Source organism: Muscardinus avellanarius (genome assembly GCF_963383645.1).
Source record: "Muscardinus avellanarius genome assembly, chromosome: 5".
NCBI classification, from domain to species: Eukaryota; Metazoa; Chordata; class Mammalia; order Rodentia; family Gliridae; genus Muscardinus; species Muscardinus avellanarius.
The window spans coordinates 123,998,843-124,018,127 of record NC_137790.1 but is presented as its reverse complement, the minus strand read 5'-3'; the positions used below and the strand labels follow the sequence as shown (position 1 = coordinate 124,018,127).

The 19,285-nt window shown below is 40.2% G+C and overlaps 1 protein-coding gene across 1 annotated transcript in view; it reads left to right on the top strand.

Annotated features, from left to right (window-relative positions):
* CPA3 (carboxypeptidase A3) overlaps positions 1–18,797 on the top strand; it is a gene marked incomplete at both ends in the record, with an annotated part of 36,992 nt that extends 18,195 nt beyond the window's left edge. Inside the window, 8 exons of the mRNA XM_080696328.1 lie at positions 2,821–2,923; positions 3,033–3,134; positions 5,174–5,275; positions 7,648–7,758; positions 8,898–8,988; positions 10,189–10,391; positions 11,416–11,500; positions 18,610–18,797. Of these exons, the coding sequence (XP_080552454.1) occupies positions 2,821–2,923; positions 3,033–3,134; positions 5,174–5,275; positions 7,648–7,758; positions 8,898–8,988; positions 10,189–10,391; positions 11,416–11,500; positions 18,610–18,797 (985 nt within the window). The remainder of the gene's footprint in view (positions 1–2,820; positions 2,924–3,032; positions 3,135–5,173; positions 5,276–7,647; positions 7,759–8,897; positions 8,989–10,188; positions 10,392–11,415; positions 11,501–18,609) is intronic.
* Between the last annotated feature and the right edge of the window lie 488 nt (positions 18,798–19,285).

The following is a 19,285-nucleotide window of genomic DNA, read 5'->3' as shown; positions in this document are numbered from 1 at the left end:
GTTTTTATCACAAGAGCTAGTAACTGGTATGTCTAAGTCTAAAAATATTCTTGGATTATCCAAGCTTCTAGAGATTAATTAATACTGCTCTGTGTTACGGATCAGCACCTGGGATCAGAAATCCTCTCTTTTGCTGGGTGGGGCAAAAGCTAGTGCTCTCTTTAGAGCTTAAAGCAATTTCATTATATCTGCAGTGACCACCCCAAATATCATTTGAAAGCTCCTCCGGCCTCCCGCAACCTTTAGTGCAACGTGCCCCGCCTGGGTGCAGAATTGCCGTCACACATGTACGTTCTCCAAAATCCTAGATTCATAAGTCAAAAGCAAAGCACACAGAGAGTCGGTGATAATATGCATAATAATGTACTCGTCAGTGCCATTAATGGAAATCAATATTCATGAGCGGTACTTGGTCCCATGTGCTAAATAAACTCTAATTAGGAGTAGACCACGTTTGCGTTCTGCATCAGAACTCAGTTCAGTCAGTCAGTCTGCATGAAGCAGCTAAGCCCCGCAGTGTCGCCGTTCATTATCATTTGAGAAACTGAAAGAAATCAAACAACCACATACCCTCAAATCGGGGCTAGAGATGTGTTCATTCTGCAGAGCGGCTGTCAATTTGGTGACTCAGTTTTGCTGCTGTGAGGTTTGCCGGGGGCCTCGGGCATGCCAGCCGCTTCTCTCCTATCTCCTCCTTCTACCCGCATCTCAATCCTGAGGGCTCCTGTTGTAAAGAGCGGGACAACTTTTTGTTAACTGAGGCTCGGAGCTAAGCTGCGTGAGACCACACGGAGTATTGAGTAGCAGAATTGGGGCCAAATGCAAGAACGTCCGACCACAGGTAAATGCTAGATAATTATTAGTAAATAGTATTTACTAGATACATAATTGGAGGATGAAATGACTACAGCAAACATTAAAAAAAAATAGATGGCGTCTTCCTGCATCAGGGAATCACTACCAATGGGGAGGGGTGGGGGGAATCATGTGTATTTCATTACCAAAAGCGAGCAATGCCTGGAATCAATGAGAAATGAGAAAATCCAGATAAGGAAATTGCTTGAATTAATAGCAATCTCAAAAATTAAATAAAAGCCCTGCGCTCGCTCTCTCTCTCTCTCTCTCTCTCTCTCTCTCTCTCTCTCGGGATTGAAGCTATGGGCATCTCCTCCAAGCTATACCCCCTTTTTTTGCAGTACTGGGGATAAAACTGAGGGGCATTCTACCTTCCTTCAAGCTGCACTTCCAGCCCTATTTTTTTTTTTTTTTTTTTTTTTTTTTTTGGTGGTACTGGGGTTCCTGGAAGCCCTTCTACCTCCGGGCTACACTCCCAGACCTATTTTTTATACTTTTTTATTTGGAAACAGGGTCTCAAAAGCCAGCGCGCGCGGCTGGCTTCGAACCTGCACGATCCTCCTGTCTCTGCCTCCCAAGCGCGGGGACTACAAGCGTGCGCCACCACGCCCGGCTCCAGCCCTATTTTTTATCCTTTACTTTGAAACAGGGTCTCACTGAATTGCAAAGGCTTCACTGAGTAGCTGAGGTTGTCTGCAAACTGCGATCCTCATGTCTCAGCCTCCCCAATGCTGGGATTACAAGATGTGCCATTATATCTGCAGTGACCACCCCAAATAGCATTTGAAAGCTCCTCTGGCCTCCTGCAACCTTTAGTGCAACTTGCCCCACCTAGGTGCAGAATTGTCGTCACACGGGTACTTTCTCCGAAATCCCAGATTCATAAGTCAAAAGCAAAGCACACATAGAGTCACGCCCAGCCCCTTTTTATGTTTTTTGTTGTTTTTGTTGTTTTGTTTTGATTTGTTTGCAGTACTAAGATGGAACGCAGGGGTTTTCTACCCCCTGACTACACTCCCAGCCAGACCTATTTTTATATTTTCTTTGGAAACAGGGTCTCACTAAGTTGCTGAGAACCTCACTAAGTAGCTGAGGCTGGCTTCAAACCTGTGCGATCCTCCTGTCTCTGCCTCCCAAGTGCTGGGATTACAAGTGTGGGCCTTTTTTTTTTTTTAAACAGAGTCTCCCTAGGTTACTGAGAGTCTCACTAAATTGCCATACTCCTTTTTCAGCAGCGTCCTAAATCCTGGGATTACAGGCATGCACCACCATGCTGAGCTCTTTTTTTTTTAATATTTTCATCATAAGCCACCATTCTATGTACTACAAAATAGAGTATGTCAAATATAGCTTACCCTGAGTAAATAATTCTCATTATAAGCATTATCATACTGTGTTACAAAAGAACAACAGTCTCAAGGGCTATTAAAACTACCAACGTGTGTTGGGCCATTTGGAGCAATATCAAGGGACCACTTACTAATCCTTCTGTCGAGGCAGTTTTGCTTTTTTTCTTCCTCTCACCTCTCACCTGCTGACATCAGATGCCTGCATTCAGCAAGCCATTTCCCCAGCATCTAATGCATTCCTTCGAAATGAAGTGAGCTCTTTAGAACTTGTTAGTAAGATATTTTACATAATTTTTATACTAATTCTTCAAAACCCAGGGTATGCTTTCCACGTTACAGGAATCGCTATCTTGGGACAGGCCCCATGTAAAGTACCCAGTTGCCACCTGTGGCTAGAGATTATCACACCAACTGGCACAGCTCTAGATAACGGTGCCATGAGAAGTCAGACATGTGACATGTCCGGAGGAATTGACGAGAGGGAAATAACGAAGAAAAAGAGCAAATTTGATCAAAGATAGAAAAGAAGGAAGAGGAACTTTCTGCAGAGGAAAGATAGCTGTGTTTTTTCTCTCCCATGATAAAATATGTGTTTTATCATTCCCCTGTCAAACAGGATCCTGATTAATGATCTGCAAGAAGAGATTGAGGAACAGTTTGATGTTACAGAAGCCATCCCAGGCAGGCACAGTTATGCAAAATACAACAACTGGGAAAAGGTACCATTTACAAGCATATTCCTAAAAAAAAAAAAATAGTGACCTTCATCATGTTTTGTCATATTGCCTTCCTTAATTCTGATTCCTCAAAATTGATTTTGTTCCTTAGATTGTGGCTTGGACTGAAAAAATGATGGAAAAACATCCTGAAATGGTGTCTCGGATTAAAATTGGCTCAACTGTCGAAGATAACCCACTGTATGTTCTCAAGGTAAAAATGATCCGAGAACCACTGATTCTTACTGTCAATGAAAAACAAGAATGTAAAAGTTGCTAAGTGGCACCACCGAGCCAATTTGGAGACAGCAGGAAAGTCTTGTCTTTTGGCAGATAGTTAAATTCTAGACTTCAACTTAAGAGTAGAAGTGACAAGCAGCTGTTGGTGAAGCCTAGAATGTGTGTAAATAAACATTTGTCAGAGATTGCACATTTTTTGTTTTGTTTTGTTTTGTTTTTGTTTTTCAATACTGAGGATGGAACCTAGGGGCATTCTCCAGGTCTGGGACTGGGCATTTGATCTCCAACCCACACCCACAAAATTTTATTGTTTCAAAATAATTTTTTTTTGGTGGTACTGGGGGTGGAATCCAGAGGCTTTCTACCTCCAGGCTATGCTCCCAGACCTATTTTATATTTTATTTGGAAACAGGGTCTCACTAAGTTGCTGAGAGCTTCACTCAGTAGCTGAGGCTGGCTTCGAACCCGTGCAATCCTCCTGTCTCAGCCTCCCAAGCGCGGGGATTACAAGCGTGCGCCACCACACCCGGCTACGAATAATTTTTTTAGTTTTTATTTTGAAACAGGGTCTCACTGAGTTGCAAAGGGCCTCACTAAGTAGCTGAGGCTGTCTGAGAACCACGATCCTCCTGTCTCAGCCTCCCAAATGCTGGAATTACAAGTGTGTGCCCCACGCACGGCTAGAGATAGCACTTTGAACCAAGCTAGAAAAATATCTCATTCCACAGCCTTCTTAAAAGAGTCTGTGATGATACCTTTTCCACTCATTAAAATTCAATGAAACAGATGGATGTCATGAAGAGAAATGTAATCACCACACAGCCGTCACATCCCAGAACTGTACAGGAGACATTTCGACCCAGCACTGATGTGAGATGCTCTTGCAATTGCTCTTTCTTGAATTCCAAGGGTGCACAGCCCGTTGTGACTAGGAAATCCACCCTTACCCTGGCCCCCATTCATGTCCACCCAACCCAAACAATCCTAAGCTCCCTTCAGAATGACAGCCCTTCAAATGCCTGGCACTGGTCTCCCCACTCCAAACACAACACAAAGTCCTCTCCATTTCAGTCGATCCAGTTTATGAAACCAGAAGGAAAGAAAAAAACACGTGACTTAATTTTTGTCTCAGAATATAGGGTGTTAGCAAAGAAATTTTAAAAATCAATAGACTAAGCCAGGCATGGTGGCGCACGCCACCATACATATTTTATAAATATGTATAAAAATAGGTCTGGGAGAGTAGCCTGGAAGTAGAAAGGTTTCCAGGAACCCCAGTACAAAAAAAAAAAAATCAATAGACTATGTTTTTTTTTGTTTTGTATTGTTTTGGGGGTTTTTGGGTTTTGGGGTGTTTTTTTTTGGTGGTACTGGGGTTCCTGGAAGCCCTTCTACCTCTAGCTATACTCCCACGGGCTACACTCCCAGACCTTTTTTTTTTTTTTTTTTTTTTTTTGGAAACAGGGTCTCTTAAGCCAGCGCGGCTGACTTCAAACCTGCGCGATCCTCCTGTCTCCGCCTCCCAAGCACCGGGATTACAAGCATGCGCCACCACCCCTGGCCAGTAAACTATGTTTTTTAAAAAACTCTAATGCTGGGCGTGGTGGTACACGCTTATAATCCCTGCGCTTGGGAGACCGAGACAGGTTTGAAGCCAACCCCGTGGGCTTAAGAGAACCTGTTTCCAAATAAAACTATAAGACAGATATGAGAGTGTAGCCCAGAGGTAGAAGGGTTTCCAGAAATCCCAGTACCACCAAAAAATAAATAAATAAAATAAAAACTCTATATACAGTTCTGACACTAGAAAATTGTTTTTGAAACAGTTTGACATAACAGCGTATGAATTATATAGATATAAGGATATGCGCCATCTTTCTTCTTGAGGACAAAGTGTGCAAACACGCGTCAGCATCAGTGCAAAGACTTGCTCTGAGCACGTGAGTTACTGGATGACAAAGGATCAGTGTGTGAGTTCATGCAAAATTATAACTCAAGTTGCTTTTTAAATAGGTTGGGAAAAAAGATAAACACACAAAGGCCATTTTTATGGACTGTGGCATTCATGCGCGAGAATGGATCTCCCCAGCATTCTGCCAATGGTTTGTGTATCAGGTAAGTGAATCGAACGCGCTCGCCAGCCTCCAGTGACTGCCTCGCCTCCAACACTTGACCGAGGGCCGGCACCCCTTTCCAGATGAGTGCAGTTCCACTTAAGCATGGAAAATTTGAAACCACCTTCGTATTATGACCTGCAGATTTTTCTTGCCTCCGATGAGCTCAAAACATAGGCCTTCAGTTTCAGTTTAGATCTGTCACTGACCCTGCATGAAGTGGAAATTTTCATACTTCAATTTCCTTCCCAAGTAAGAAATAACTCATTTTTTGGTTAATTGTATTCGTGCATTGTAAGCGTACAGCACACCGAGGCTTTGTGTGATAGAAACATACATGAACACAGCACCTGGTGTGTTTCTCTCCAGATCCCGACCCGCTCCCTCTGCCTCCTCCTTCATCAGACTGAAATTGGTATTGCTAGTTTCACCATGTACATAGGATCATTTCAGCTGTTTCCTTTATCAATTTTCTCCTTTCTCCTTCCCGTTCCCCTAATCTACTAGTACCTTTCCTCATTTATTTGAGGTCTGTTTTCATTCCAAGTTTCTCCCTAAACTTCCGCACATGAGAGGAAACATATAATGTAAATCCAATTTGTAGATTTTATTCCTCACCTTCTACTGTGAATACATTTTGACTCCTACTATCTTTTAGCTATCTTTCTCCACCAGCTTTTGCACATTACACACCGATAGGCTATGCACGACAGTCGTGACAGGGGCTGTCTGGCCATGGATGTGTTCATTGGGAAAGATCCTGCCTTAGAACTGATTTAGCTTAACTTAATCAGGCATGGTGGCACACACCTGCAATCCCAGTACTCCGGGGCCTGAGACCAGAGGATAACAGGTTCAAGGCCAGACTCTACAACTTATCAAGACACTTAACAACTTAGCAAGACTCTGTTTCAAAATAAATAAAATAAAATAGAACTGGGAGTGTAGCTGAGAGGTACAATGACCCTGGGTTCAATCTCCAGTACCACTAAGAAGAAGGAAGAGAAGGAGGAGGAGTAAGAGGGGGAGGAAGAGGAGGAGGAAGAAGAGGAGGAGGAAGAGGAGGAGAAGGAAAAGGAGGAGGAAGAGGAGGAGGAGGAAGAAGATGAAGAGGAAGAAGAGAAGGAAGAAGAAGAAGTGGAAGAGGAAGAGAAGGAAGAGGAGGAGGAGGAGGAAGAAGAGGAGGAGGAGGAAGAGGAGGAGGGGAGGAAGAGGAGGAGGGGAAGAAGAGGAGGAAAGGGGAGGAAGAAGGGAGTGGAGGAGACTTGGCCCTGTTTTAGCTATCTAGCTCAGAATGGAGCTCTTTCCTTACTCTACCCATGAAGGAGCACACATCAGAGGACTGAAAGAAATCTCTTCACTCCAGTAGAGATGCACTCCGGAGGGATTTTCCAAGAGTGACAAGAAAGTTTGTTTTGTTTTGTAGACACAGAAAACCTACATAATTTGAGAAATTTCAGTTAAATATGAGGAACATGTTAACTAGCCAACCTCTTAAATCTTAATATTTTTTGGTGGTACTGGGGTTCCTGGAAGCCCTTCTACCTCCAGGCTACACTCCCAGACCTATTTTTTTATATTTTTATTTCCAAACAGGGTCTCTTAAGCCAGCGCGGCTGGCTTCGAACCTGCGCGATCCTCCTGTCTCTGCCTCCCAAGCGCGGGGATCACAAGCGTGCGCCACCATGCCCTGCTTAAAATTTTTATTAATAAAATTTTTCTTAGCTGGGGATTTAGTTCAGAGGAAGAGTATGCATGAGGCCCTGGGTTCAATCACCAGCACAAAGAGGAGAAATGAAAGAAAGAAAGAAAGAAAGAAAGAAAGAAAGAAAGAAAGAAAGAAAGAAAGAAAGAAAGAAAGAAAGAAAGAAGGAAGGAAGGAAGGAAGGAAGGAAGGAAGGAAGGAAGGAGAGAAGAGAAAGATAGTTTTTTTTAAATCCTATTCACAAATATTTCCGGAAACCTCTCCAAATTTCCATACTTCTGTGCTCTTAGACTCAATCTATATCTACTTGAAGGATATAAGGGAAATAATCCATCTAAAATAAGTTGAACAACCAATATTTCAGTTGGTGTCCATTTTCCCTGTTTAACACATCTTGCTTGTAATATTTGGACTACCTCAAGTCTCAATTCAATGATCCTTTAAATAACGCTCATTTCAATTAACGCCACTATCCTGCATGAGTAGGGCTTTTTTTCTGTAATCTATATGGGTTACTTATTTTATGCAGCTTAGAAAAATTCTGTTTAAAATCCTTTGACTTTGGGCAAATGGCTGAAGGAATGGTAGTTATTACTATTAGAACCACAACTTTCTACAAGATAGCCAATTTTACACCAAAAGACTGATGCTTTTCCCTACTCCTACAGGCAACAAAAAGTTATGGAAAAAACAAAATTATGACCAAACTCTTAGACCGAATGAACTTTTATGTTCTTCCTGTGTTCAACGTGGATGGGTATATTTGGTCATGGACACAGGTACTGCTCTCTACTCTCTTGTTTGCAATCAATTTACATATTATTTGCTGACTTTTATGCACATTTATTGTTGTACGTTGAGTTGAAGGTTTGGGTAACCAGTTAATTTTAGTTCAGGAAAGTATAATTTTAAATTTTTCAAGTTTAGATTATGTCAACTACACAGATGTCTTTAAAATAATATGACACCTTTGCTGCTGAAGATAATAAGATGCAAAAATTAAATAAAGCTGCAATTATAAAGAAAACGTATGGCTATGTGATGTGGCAAGAGCATATTCTAGGAAAGAATAAAAGCCATTTAAAAAGTTTTATAATCACATCAATTTCAAAGCTAGAGTCATTTTATCAGTTGGGAATAGGGTTAAGATAAAATATTGTATAAAAAACAAGAAGAGCAAGATACAGATATCTGTCTTTTTGTAGTAGAAGCAGTAGTAGTAGTAGTAGTCATAGTAGTAGTAGTGATTGAACTCAGGTGCATTCTACCTCTGAGCTACACCCCAGCCCTTTATGTTTTTGTTTGTAAACAGTGTCTCTCTAGGTTGAAGGGTGTCCCACTATGTTGCTGACGCTGGCCTCAAACCTGCAATCCTACTCTCTCAGCCTTCCAATTACTAGAATTATAGGCGTGCGCCAACATGCCCAGCTCTGTCTATCCGTTTTTAATTGGGAGTTTTATTGGCCTATTGTTGCTAAAAAAGATTTAAACATTCAGACAAATGCTATCATATGATCACATCAAGTTCTTTTCTGAAAATTATTCTTTACTCGTCACAATTTGATTTGTATTTTATCTGAATCTATACATGGTAAAAGATGTAATAAATTTATAATTTAAATTCTAGGTGATCTAAACTCCTGTTGGTCATTTTCTTAAACTAAGAACTAAACAACAGTTTTTAAAACAAACTATATTCTTTCATCAAGGCCTAAGACTATTCATTTCAGAAGCCCCATTTCTGAAAATATTTCCAATTACAAGGTGGCAATCAATATTTTCTTCATAATAAGGGGGCTTGAGTTAACCAGGTAGCATACAAATAAAGCTATAGGCACCAGTAGAGAGAATCTGAGATGATCAAGGTTGGAAAGTGCAAATTGTGTTGCATAAACATTTCCAACATCCAATCCAACAGGACCGCATGTGGAGGAAGAATCGTTCCAAGAACCGAAACTCCCACTGCATCGGCACCGACCTCAACAGGAACTTTAATGTTTCCTGGAACTGTGAGTGGTAGACTTGGTCTCAAGGAAAATGGCTTTGAACATTTGGACACCAAACTTAACTAAACCACCTTGTTATTTTCTTAAGAATAGAGAGTCTCTGCATGTTACGTTTTATCTATTAAATGAAAGATAGCCATCAGTGCCACCATGAAAGAAGCATAAAGGTTTTCTGTGGGAGGTTAGAAGCAGCATATCAAGCCATCTCTTCGTGAATGTATCTAGGCTGCTAAAAACCAGGCACAATCCTTTTGTACAAAAATTCAGACCATCTGAATAGAGAGCTCAGGCCCCTCCTCTTCATGATCTGATAAAAGCTGAGAAATTCCAGTGGTTAAAAATCGACAACCTAGTAATTCCTTATATGTTTAGTAAAAAGGAACCTCTGGGGCAAAAAAAAGGGGGAAGTTAAAAAAAAAACTTTATAGAAGTACCATAAGTACAGGTCGACTGCCATACCCAACTTCATTAATAAGACTTTTGGGAAGAAAATTATAGCTGCCCCAATTTATGTGTTTCTTCTTTGTCTAATTTGGTTGAAAATATTACCTCAGCTGGGCATGGTAGGATACACCTGTAATCCTAGCATTTGAGAGGCAGAAACAGGAGGATCACAGGTTTGAGAAAGAACCTATTTCAAAACAAAAAAATTTTTAAAAGGTGGGGGAGGGCTAGGGGTGTAGCTCAGAGGTAGAATGCCCCGGGATTCAATCTCTAGTATCATAAAAATTATCGCCTCAGCTTTCACTGTATTCTACCATAAGGCCATAATGAATATAATAATAGCAGCAGCTATCCCTAATTGAAAACTTCCTGCTAATAAGAGGCTGCAGACAGGCTCAGAGAAGGTCATCTAGACCCGTCCCTAGCGAGTTCAAGCTGGAGGTGAAATAGAGTTGAGGTCTGTCTGGCATTCAGCCCTGGGATGCTCCTCCTGTGCTTCTCCTCTGGCCCTGGAGAAGAAGGACAAAAAAAAAAAAAAAAACAATGGTAAAAATATTCCATTGGACCAAGTCTATCAGTTTGACAGGCGTGTACAGTTATTCTGCAGTAGCCATGACACCAGAGATATTGTCATCGCCCTGTAAACAGGAGCGGCCCAAGTGTTGAAAGCATTTGGAGAATCCATTTGGAATCCAAAGGAGGCCAGGGCTGCACCAAGGGGGAGCAAATTGTGATCCTGTCCACTCACGTCCTCCACAGCTTCTCCTAACACCAACGACCCATGTAAGGATGTCTATCGGGGTCCTGCGCCAGAGTCGGAGAAGGAGACGAGAGCTGTCACCAACTTCATTCGAAGCCACGTGCGGTCCATCAGGGCATATATCACTTTCCACGCCTATTCCCAGATGCTACTGTTTCCCTACGGATACACACCCAAACTACCACCCAACCACGAGGACCTGGTACATAGAGGGAAATCCGGGGCTGACACATTGACCTCCATTAGCTGGGGTTATGGTGAAGGGATATCACATTTTATTATCAAAGGAATAAACTAATGAAGTTAGGGAGTTAAAATCATGATCTTTAGATTATGTTTCTGTCTGATAAAGTATACAGTTAAAAAAATCTCTCAGTGTGATTCTAAGGAAAAATAAACAGGAGAAAGAAAGTTCTAAGCCATTTAAGGTAGAATTCTACTACTACACAGCTCATAGTGGCGTTTGGTATTTGCTGAGGGTCATACTATAAAATCACACACAGCAAAAGCCTAATAGAACAGCAAAGACTTGCTGGTCCTGGCCCCCAGCTAGCATATTTAAGGAAGTCCATGGTAATTTCATCCTCCTGACCAAGTTGGAAATGATATTAATTCTCTATCTGAAGAAAAAATTCTATAAATATTGTGAGGCTTCGTCACTAAGAATACACATATTTCCAAAACTCTGAACATTATTTTTCTATGAAAACTGATTTGATATATCAGTTCTATAAAATATACCCTGTATATGGAAGAATCACAGAAATTGACAAGGTAAATAAATAGATAGAAAGATAAATATCTTGCCGGAGGTGGGTGGCACACACTTGTAATCCCCGCAGTTGGGAGGCCGAGACAGGAGGATGTCGATTTTTAGGCCAGCCTCAGTAACTTAGTGAAACCTTGTTTCAAACAAAAAATAAAAAGGGCTGGGGGTGTAGCTCAGGATGATCACAGATTCAAGGTTCTCTGTCTTATGAAGAAAGACACAGAGAGAGAGATAAATACAGAATAAGATATGGCATGACTATAAACAATTTATTTCACATTTAGAAATCTTTACAATGACAAAATATCTCACTGAACTTAAGTGTCTTCTTTAACCATTGATAATAATTTGATCTTCAAATGCCAAATAAACCTGTAAAATTGATTTTAACCCCTAGTAAATTATTGGTACCCACATAGTATTCTATTGTTCTGCTCTAATGTGTCTTTTTCTTCAGGCCAAAGTTGCAAAGATTGGCACCAATGTTCTGTCAACTCGATATGAGACCCACTACATTTATGGCCCAATAGCATCAACGATTTGTAAGTTTCTGTTCAGTTTTTCCTATATTTACCATGACCTTCTCCCCAATTTTTTAATAAATATTCAAGAAAATTATCAACTTTGTAAGTGAGTGTTAGAAATCTGGATTCTCTAACTTGAACTTAGTTGCCACAGGAGATTCTGAATAGATGTGAATCTAGGGGATACATGGTCCCTGTTTCTAGGGATAAGATTTTCCTGGAAGCAAATGATATAAACTTAGAATTCTATGAAACTTTACGAGGTTGTGAGGTTAACAGAAATCAGTAAATGAACTCAAATTTACAGTTTAATTCACCCATATTCCTGTCCCCCATCTCCATCACATTTTATCTTCATAGGAACTAACTTTAATTAAATTCCTTCCACCTTGACCTTTTTTCCTGAGAGCGGTCTTTTCCTTAATTCCTGGAGGGAAGGTGGGTCGTTTTATACCTGGAAAGCCAGGTTCTTGTCCCTCTAACCTGAGTCTTCCCATCATATTCATTCAAAATGTAGATGCTGAGCTAAGACAGGGGGCCACACGGCCCTACCTCTGTTGCTTTGGTTTTATGTTCTCAGCACCACTCTTTATTTTCTTCACTATTTCTAGAATTTTGTTGTCTTTTTGTCTACGGCAAAGATTTAGATTTGAGTCTAAATCTATTGATGTAGATTTCTTGGTCTTGATTTTCTTGCCTCTTTTTCTAAATACAAGAAGTCAGCAAATTTTTATGCAAAGGGTCAGTTAGATGTTCAGGCATCTCTGGCAGTGTGCTCTCTGTCACAACTACTCAACTAGGGTACTTGTTATGGTCCACATTCTCCATAGATATAATCTAAGAGATTGACCACATAACTTAGAGAGTAGAAGATTTATTTTCCTGTAGTTTTGGGTCAGGCCACGGAAGGCCGGGGACCTCACATTTCAAGGCATTGTGGTGGGAGGCAGAAAGAGAGAAAGTGGCTGTGCTCCTCACATCATGGAAACCAGAAGCAAGAGATTGAGCAGGAGAAGGAGGAAATATATAGAATCCCAAAGCCCGACCCCCAGTGACCCATTCCCTCTAGTCACATCCTACCTATTGGCCCAGGCCAGTACACAGGTAAATACATTACAATGGCTTGCTTTATCTACTGCTGGTATCACAACCTTCATCACTCAGTTACTTCAGTGCAAACATTAATAAATAAGCTATTTAGGGGACATTTTGTATCTAACTATAATGGTACTATAGATCAAAAGAAGCCAGAGACATGAAGTTACATGTGCATGGCTATGCTCCTATAAAACCTCATTCCTCACCAGGAAGCTGGCCAAAATTTGTAGCTGTTCAGTGGTACAGTGCCCTGGGTTCAATCCACAATACCTCAAAAAGAAATTGCAATTTGGACCTTAAACGCAAATATATCAGTTTAGTTAAAATTACAACTTTCCTTAAAAGGAAAACCTAAGAGATAATGTAAGTCCCTGGTCCTTAAGAATAACTTCCCTTAGAATGATCAGGGGGCTTTTAAATTGCATGGGTGACCAGGCGCAACACCAGAGACTCTAACTCTATGGGTCTGGAGTGCGGCCCAGGCATCCGCATTTTTAAGTACACAAACTGGTTCTAAGATGAAATTAGGGTGGATCCAGAACCACTAAACTAGGCTGAGCCCATCATTTGTAGACTATCAAATCGACATACAGAAAGATGTTATTACTTTGGGACAGAACAGGAACAACAATAAACATCAGCATTTCAAACTAGTCAAAATGGTACACCAACAGCTGTGCCCCAAAGCAGCAGTATTTAAATGACAATAATGATGTTAAAAGATTGGGAAATATTTGCATCGCATATTATCACCATATCCAACCTTTCACCATCTTAGAAATAACTAAATACAGTCCTGGGGAGCAAGAATGGTTCTTTTAATTGATGGGAACCAGGATGTTTGCACCACCAATAACATCTATCTGTTACATCATGAACATCATGAGCTTAAGCACTGATTTCAATGTGCCTTTCCTGTTGCTTCCCCCATGCACCAAAATTGCTATATTTGTTCCTGGTTCTCAACCCAATACACTTAGCCATAATCTGTCTAGACCACTCTAGATTTTGAAAAAGGAAAAAATCGCAACTTACAGCTCATGACACCCAATCTCTGCTTTCTAAGAGACATTCAAACTGAGATTACTTAAGTTGGTCTGTAAGTTATTATTTTATTATATTTATATTATATTATTATTGTATTTAATGCATTCAATAACACTTTAAGTGATACAATTTTCTAGGAGATACTTTATCAAGTAGGCAGTAAACACAACACACATGGAATCACCAGCACCACCTTATCTGGGTTCCTTTGGACCAAAATCAGAATCTAGATTGGTACAGTTTCACTTTGATTTGTTTTGATGGTATGATATAAGTTCCTTGCATCTAATGTCTTGCTTTGAAAGGAGTGAAAAGCATTTTGTTTTTCTTTCCCAAATGTTGATAGATTAGAACATGTTGTCAGCTGGACGTGGTGGTGCACACTTGTAATCCCAGCATTTGGGAGGCGGAGGTAGAAGGATCACAGTTCATGGACAGCCTCAGTTCGTGGACTTAATGAGGTCCTCTGCAACCAATGAGACCCTGTTTCAAAATAAAGAACCAAAAAATAGGGCTGGGGGTGTAGCTTGGAGGTAGAATGCCCCTGGGTTTAATCCTGAGTACCACAAAAAAAAATATGTTGTCAACAAAAAATATATAGATGCTCATGTAAAACTAAGAGACGACTTTTTATTGGGGGTATTATAGATTGGCACAGGTGAATAGTAAACCGCAATGGTTAACAGCACAAACTCTGAAGACCTGTAGCCCAGCTTTGAATCCTGACTCAATCACCTACCAGTCACGTGTCTTTCAGAAGGTTGCTTAATCCCTCCGAGCCTAAGTTCTACTTCCATAAAGTGGCAATTGGTACTTATATAATAAAGTTTGCATGGGAATTAATTAAATGATTTAACCATGCATATAGTACTTCAAAGGGTGCCTGATATTTAGCCAAGTAATTGTCATTTTATTTTATAAGTATATACTATCTCTTAATGAGTGCACACAGAGCTAAATAAAAGACTATCATGTTCAGCAAATTGCATTCCATGATAATGTGTTCTTATGAGTGAAAGATTTCAGTATTGCCTTTATTATGTGCCTTCATATAGTTGTTGTTTGCAACTTTAAGGTCTAGAAGATGCCAAGAAGTGGTATCATAAAAGAAAAATGTATTATACTCTGTAATATCAGGCAATTATGAAAAATCAGACATACATTATCACTCACTACTGACAACCTTGATGAGAAATTCCACATAGAGCAAATCTCTCAGAATAGAACAGCCAGGCCCTTTAGCCCTTTGAGACTGTAGAAGTTTGCTCAACTGCATATGGAGGGAGAGCTGGTATGGCTAAAATCTGGCCATGTATATTAAATGTCTAGTCTACTCTGAATTATTACGCCAGACACAACTTGTATTTTTTCCTCCTTGCTGACTGAACTCTTATCTTTCTATATTTCCTTTCTAAAGAACTTAAATCCAACCAGCTAAAAATGTCAACCTTCCTGAAGCCAATACATATGTCTCAAGTCACATGCAGCACAAATTACCTACAGCATCTGGCTTGTTGAACCCTTTTTTATGGATGCCTTAACTTTGAACTTTCCTGATTCTCTTTCACTTTCTCCTCTCTTTCTACTCGGTCACTGGTGACTGCCTCTAAAAGTAGACATTTTTCAATACATAGGGCGCAATATATAGATTCTTCCCAAAATTCTCCTTCAGGTTCTTCCTCTTACTTCTGATTCTTCTTCATCAGGAATTGCTTTTTACCCCCACAGGCTACATCTCCCCATCTCCCCATTTGACATCTGGTGTCACCAGGTTACCCAGCTAGGCAGTTGCCTTTCTCCCTTGCTGCAGGTACAGTAGGGATCAGTGGGATCCCAGGAGCATTAGAAAAACCACCACTCAAAACAGCCCTAAAAAGCCTCTAAAGACTATGTTATCAATAACAACAAGCCTCAAAAAAAGTAAGTCTATGCTGGGCATGGTGGCACAGGCTTGCAATCTCAGTACTTGGGAGGCTGGACAAGAAAATCAAGGTTCAAGGTCAGCCTCAGAAATATAGCAAGACTTTCAGCAATCTAGAAAGACCCTGTTTCAAAAGATAAAAGGAAGCCAGGCATGATGGCACATGCTTGTAATCTCAGCATTTGGGAGGCTGAGACAGGAGGATCCCAGTCCGGGCCCAGACTCAGATACTAAGTGAGACCCTTTATAACTTAGTGGGACCCTGTTTCAAAATAAAGAATAAAAAATAGGGCTGGGGGTATAGCTCGGAGGTAGAATGCCCCTGGGTACCATTCCCAGTATCACCAAAAAAAAAAAAAAAAGATAAAAACAGATCTGGGAACATAGCTCAAAGGTAGAACAACCTTAGATTCAGTCCCCGGTACCACACACACACAATAAAAAAGTAGACCCATGCCTCCATCCTTAGCCTAACAGTGACTGCCTGATAAAACTTTAACATAGCATCTAAAATGTCCAGAATAAAATTAAATCTCATGTCATACTAAAAACAAGAAAAAAATTGTAGTTTGAATGATACAATTGTAGTTTGATTTCTGTGCTGGAATTATCTGAGAAGAATTTCAAAGTTGCCATCATAGAATTTACTTCAATGAGTAAGATTACAGACATCTTTGAAACAAATGTCCCACTAAAAATATAATCAGAGAAATACAAGACATAGAAAGAAACAAGTCAGGCATGATAGTGCACGCCTTCTAGTACTTGGGAGGCTGAAACAGCAGGATTTCAAATTCAAGGCCAGCCTCAGCAACTTAATGGGGCCCTCAACAATTTAGTGAGACCCTATTTCCCAATAAAAAAATAAGATAAGGCTAGGAGTGTAGTTTAGAGGTAGAACACCCCTGGATTCAATCCCTCGGTACCTAAAAAAAATATGGTTCAGCAATATGTTATCTATAAGAAACTTATTTCATATATAGCAACAAGACAGCAGTCCTAACTGCCTACACATCAATTTCACCTAATAATATTTCTGCCAACAATTTTAAGCCTCATTTTCCCAAGATCCTTCCTGAGCATCTTATTAATACTAAACATACTCCTTTGTCTTGCCTTGCCCTTCCTTCTCTCCATCCCAGCCCTCTGTGAGTGCCTGTTTTGGTTAACAATATTCTGTTTTCTTCCTTTTGCCCAAATTAAAACTTGAATCACTTTTTATCAAATTCTGTGTCTTCCATCCCAATGGTTCTTACATAGAGCCCCTCAATTTTATTCCCAGTGTGTTAACTTTTACCTTAGTTCAAGCTTTCATTTTATAATACAGTCTTACTGTTGTCTACTCTTTCCAATTCAAATTAACCAATCTAAAATACTTAAGAGGCTGGGTGTGGTGGCACATATCTATAATCCCAGTACCTAAGAGGCTGAGACAGGAGAATCACAGAGTTGAGGACAGCCTCAGCAACATAGTGAGACGCTCAGCAACCTATTATTGTTTAAAAAACAAACAAAAAAAAAAAAGCTGTTGGTATCTCTTAGAGGTAGAATGCCCCTGGGTTCAATCCACAGCAACACACACACACACACACACACACACACACACACACACACACACACAGGACAGGAGGGGTACTGAGGAGACTTATTGCCTCTCAAGCAAAATCTAAACGTGTCTGACTTACAGCTTTGCCCACAGAACTCTCCCACTTTCTTTGATCCAACCCAAATGGCTCTCACAAGTCCCAAAAGACCTCTGGGCTTTTCTACCCTCGTAGTTCACTGGCCAGGAACTTCTTGGAGGTTCTTCTCAAATGCCCCTGCATCATGAAGGCAGCACTTGACAAGTGTGGGCATGAACTGTCATCCTCCTCCCCAAGCAGGATCTCCTTGGGAGAGAGAGAATGCCCCTGGGGACCCAACTTTCAATACAACAAAATAATTTAATAAAATAAAGGTTTTAGAGCCAGGTGTGGTGGTGCACGCTTGTAATCCCAGCATTCGGGTGGCTGAGACCAGAGGATTGCGGTTCACAGACAGCCTCAGCTACTTAGTGAGGCCCTCTGCAACTCAGTGAGACCTGGTTTCAAAATAAAGAATAAAAAATAGGGGAGGGGGCATATCTTGGAGGTCAAAAGTCCCTGGGTTCCATCCCAAAACCCACAAAAAATAAATAAAATAAAATAAAATAAAGGTTTCAAATTATTTATTGGATAATTTAAAAGCCAACTCTTTCCACCGAAATATTTCTTCTCATTTTTTCCCTCATCGTAGCACTGAATTTCTACCCTTCAGAACTAAATGCTAATATCAGCTAAGCTCATTACTTGTGCTAGAACATAAATGGTTTTACACGCAAAAGTACTTTTCTATTATATAAACTATACATAAACATTTATAATAGGTATATGCAGTTTCTACCTGGATATTATATAACCATATATGTCTTTTAGGTGTTATATAACCCACATGTATGTATATGTACATCCTGTAGATGTGCATACATGTTTTTCAATCTTTTCACCAAATAACAACATGTTCAGTAAAATATTATAAAAGTTGACATAGGAAGTTTGGATTAAGGGACTAAATATGTCCTTAGTAACTAATGTGAGCTTCCCTGGTCTTCTAACTATGAAAGCATTTACCTTAGCAACAGAGATATTAGGAGACTTGAAGTATTAGAAAAAATGCGATTTTTGCATCGCTTATGTGCATAATTGTCCTGGGTGGATTTCAAAGACTCCTGTGCAGTAGCTCATTCTGGCTAAGAAAGCTCCAGCCGCAGTACTTGCACCCAGAAAATACTCCACTTAGTACTGACCCAGATGAGATGTAATTTTAAAAGTGTAGCTCATATTTCAAATGTATGGAGATAACAATTTACAGTTATGTTTTGCTATATCCCGGCCATACTGTTCAGACCGCTGCTCTCATTCGGTCCTGCAATTAACTGTACACATAATTATTTTTTATTGCTAATGTTACACCAGTGATTCCCATTTCAAGAAAAGCGTGAGCACTTGTCTCTAATTAAATATTTACTGCTTATGTTTTGCAGACCCAACATCAGGCTCTTCCTTAGACTGGGCTTACGACCTGGGCATCAAGCACACGTTTGCCTTTGAGCTCCGTGATAAAGGCAGATACGGTTTTCTCCTCCCAGAATCTCGGATAAAGCCAACCTGTAAAGAGACCATGCTAGCTGTCAAGTTTATTGCCAAGTATATCCTTAGGCATATTTCCTAAAGAATCGCCCTTAATTTGAAATATGCAAAATAGTCATGTGTGTGTGTGTGTGTATGCACGCACAAGCAAGCAACTTTCACCAAAAATGTCAATCTTCAGTTATCTCTAGAGCCGCTTCCACATCACCTGAAGAGGCCCTGCTCTTGCTTGCTTGACTCCTGCGTTATTTGCCCTTGCTTTTCTTTACTACCGATAGCACCATTAACAAAGTAGTTGTAAGTAAAACCTTTAAACTACCCTTCTTTGCTCTAAGTGAAGTTTGAACCCAGTAGAAGGCATGTTAGTATTTTGAAAGGTGATACACAGTGGAGCACAATAAAGAAAAGAACACCTTCCATTCTCCAGAATTTGATTTTTACCACATGGTGTCATCATTACATGCGCTAATATGATTAAAAAATAAAAATGCATTCCAGTGCTTTACAAATGCATCTTCTGTTTTTGATAAACGTTAGTCTCTGCGTTTCTCTAACAGCATTAGTACTCGA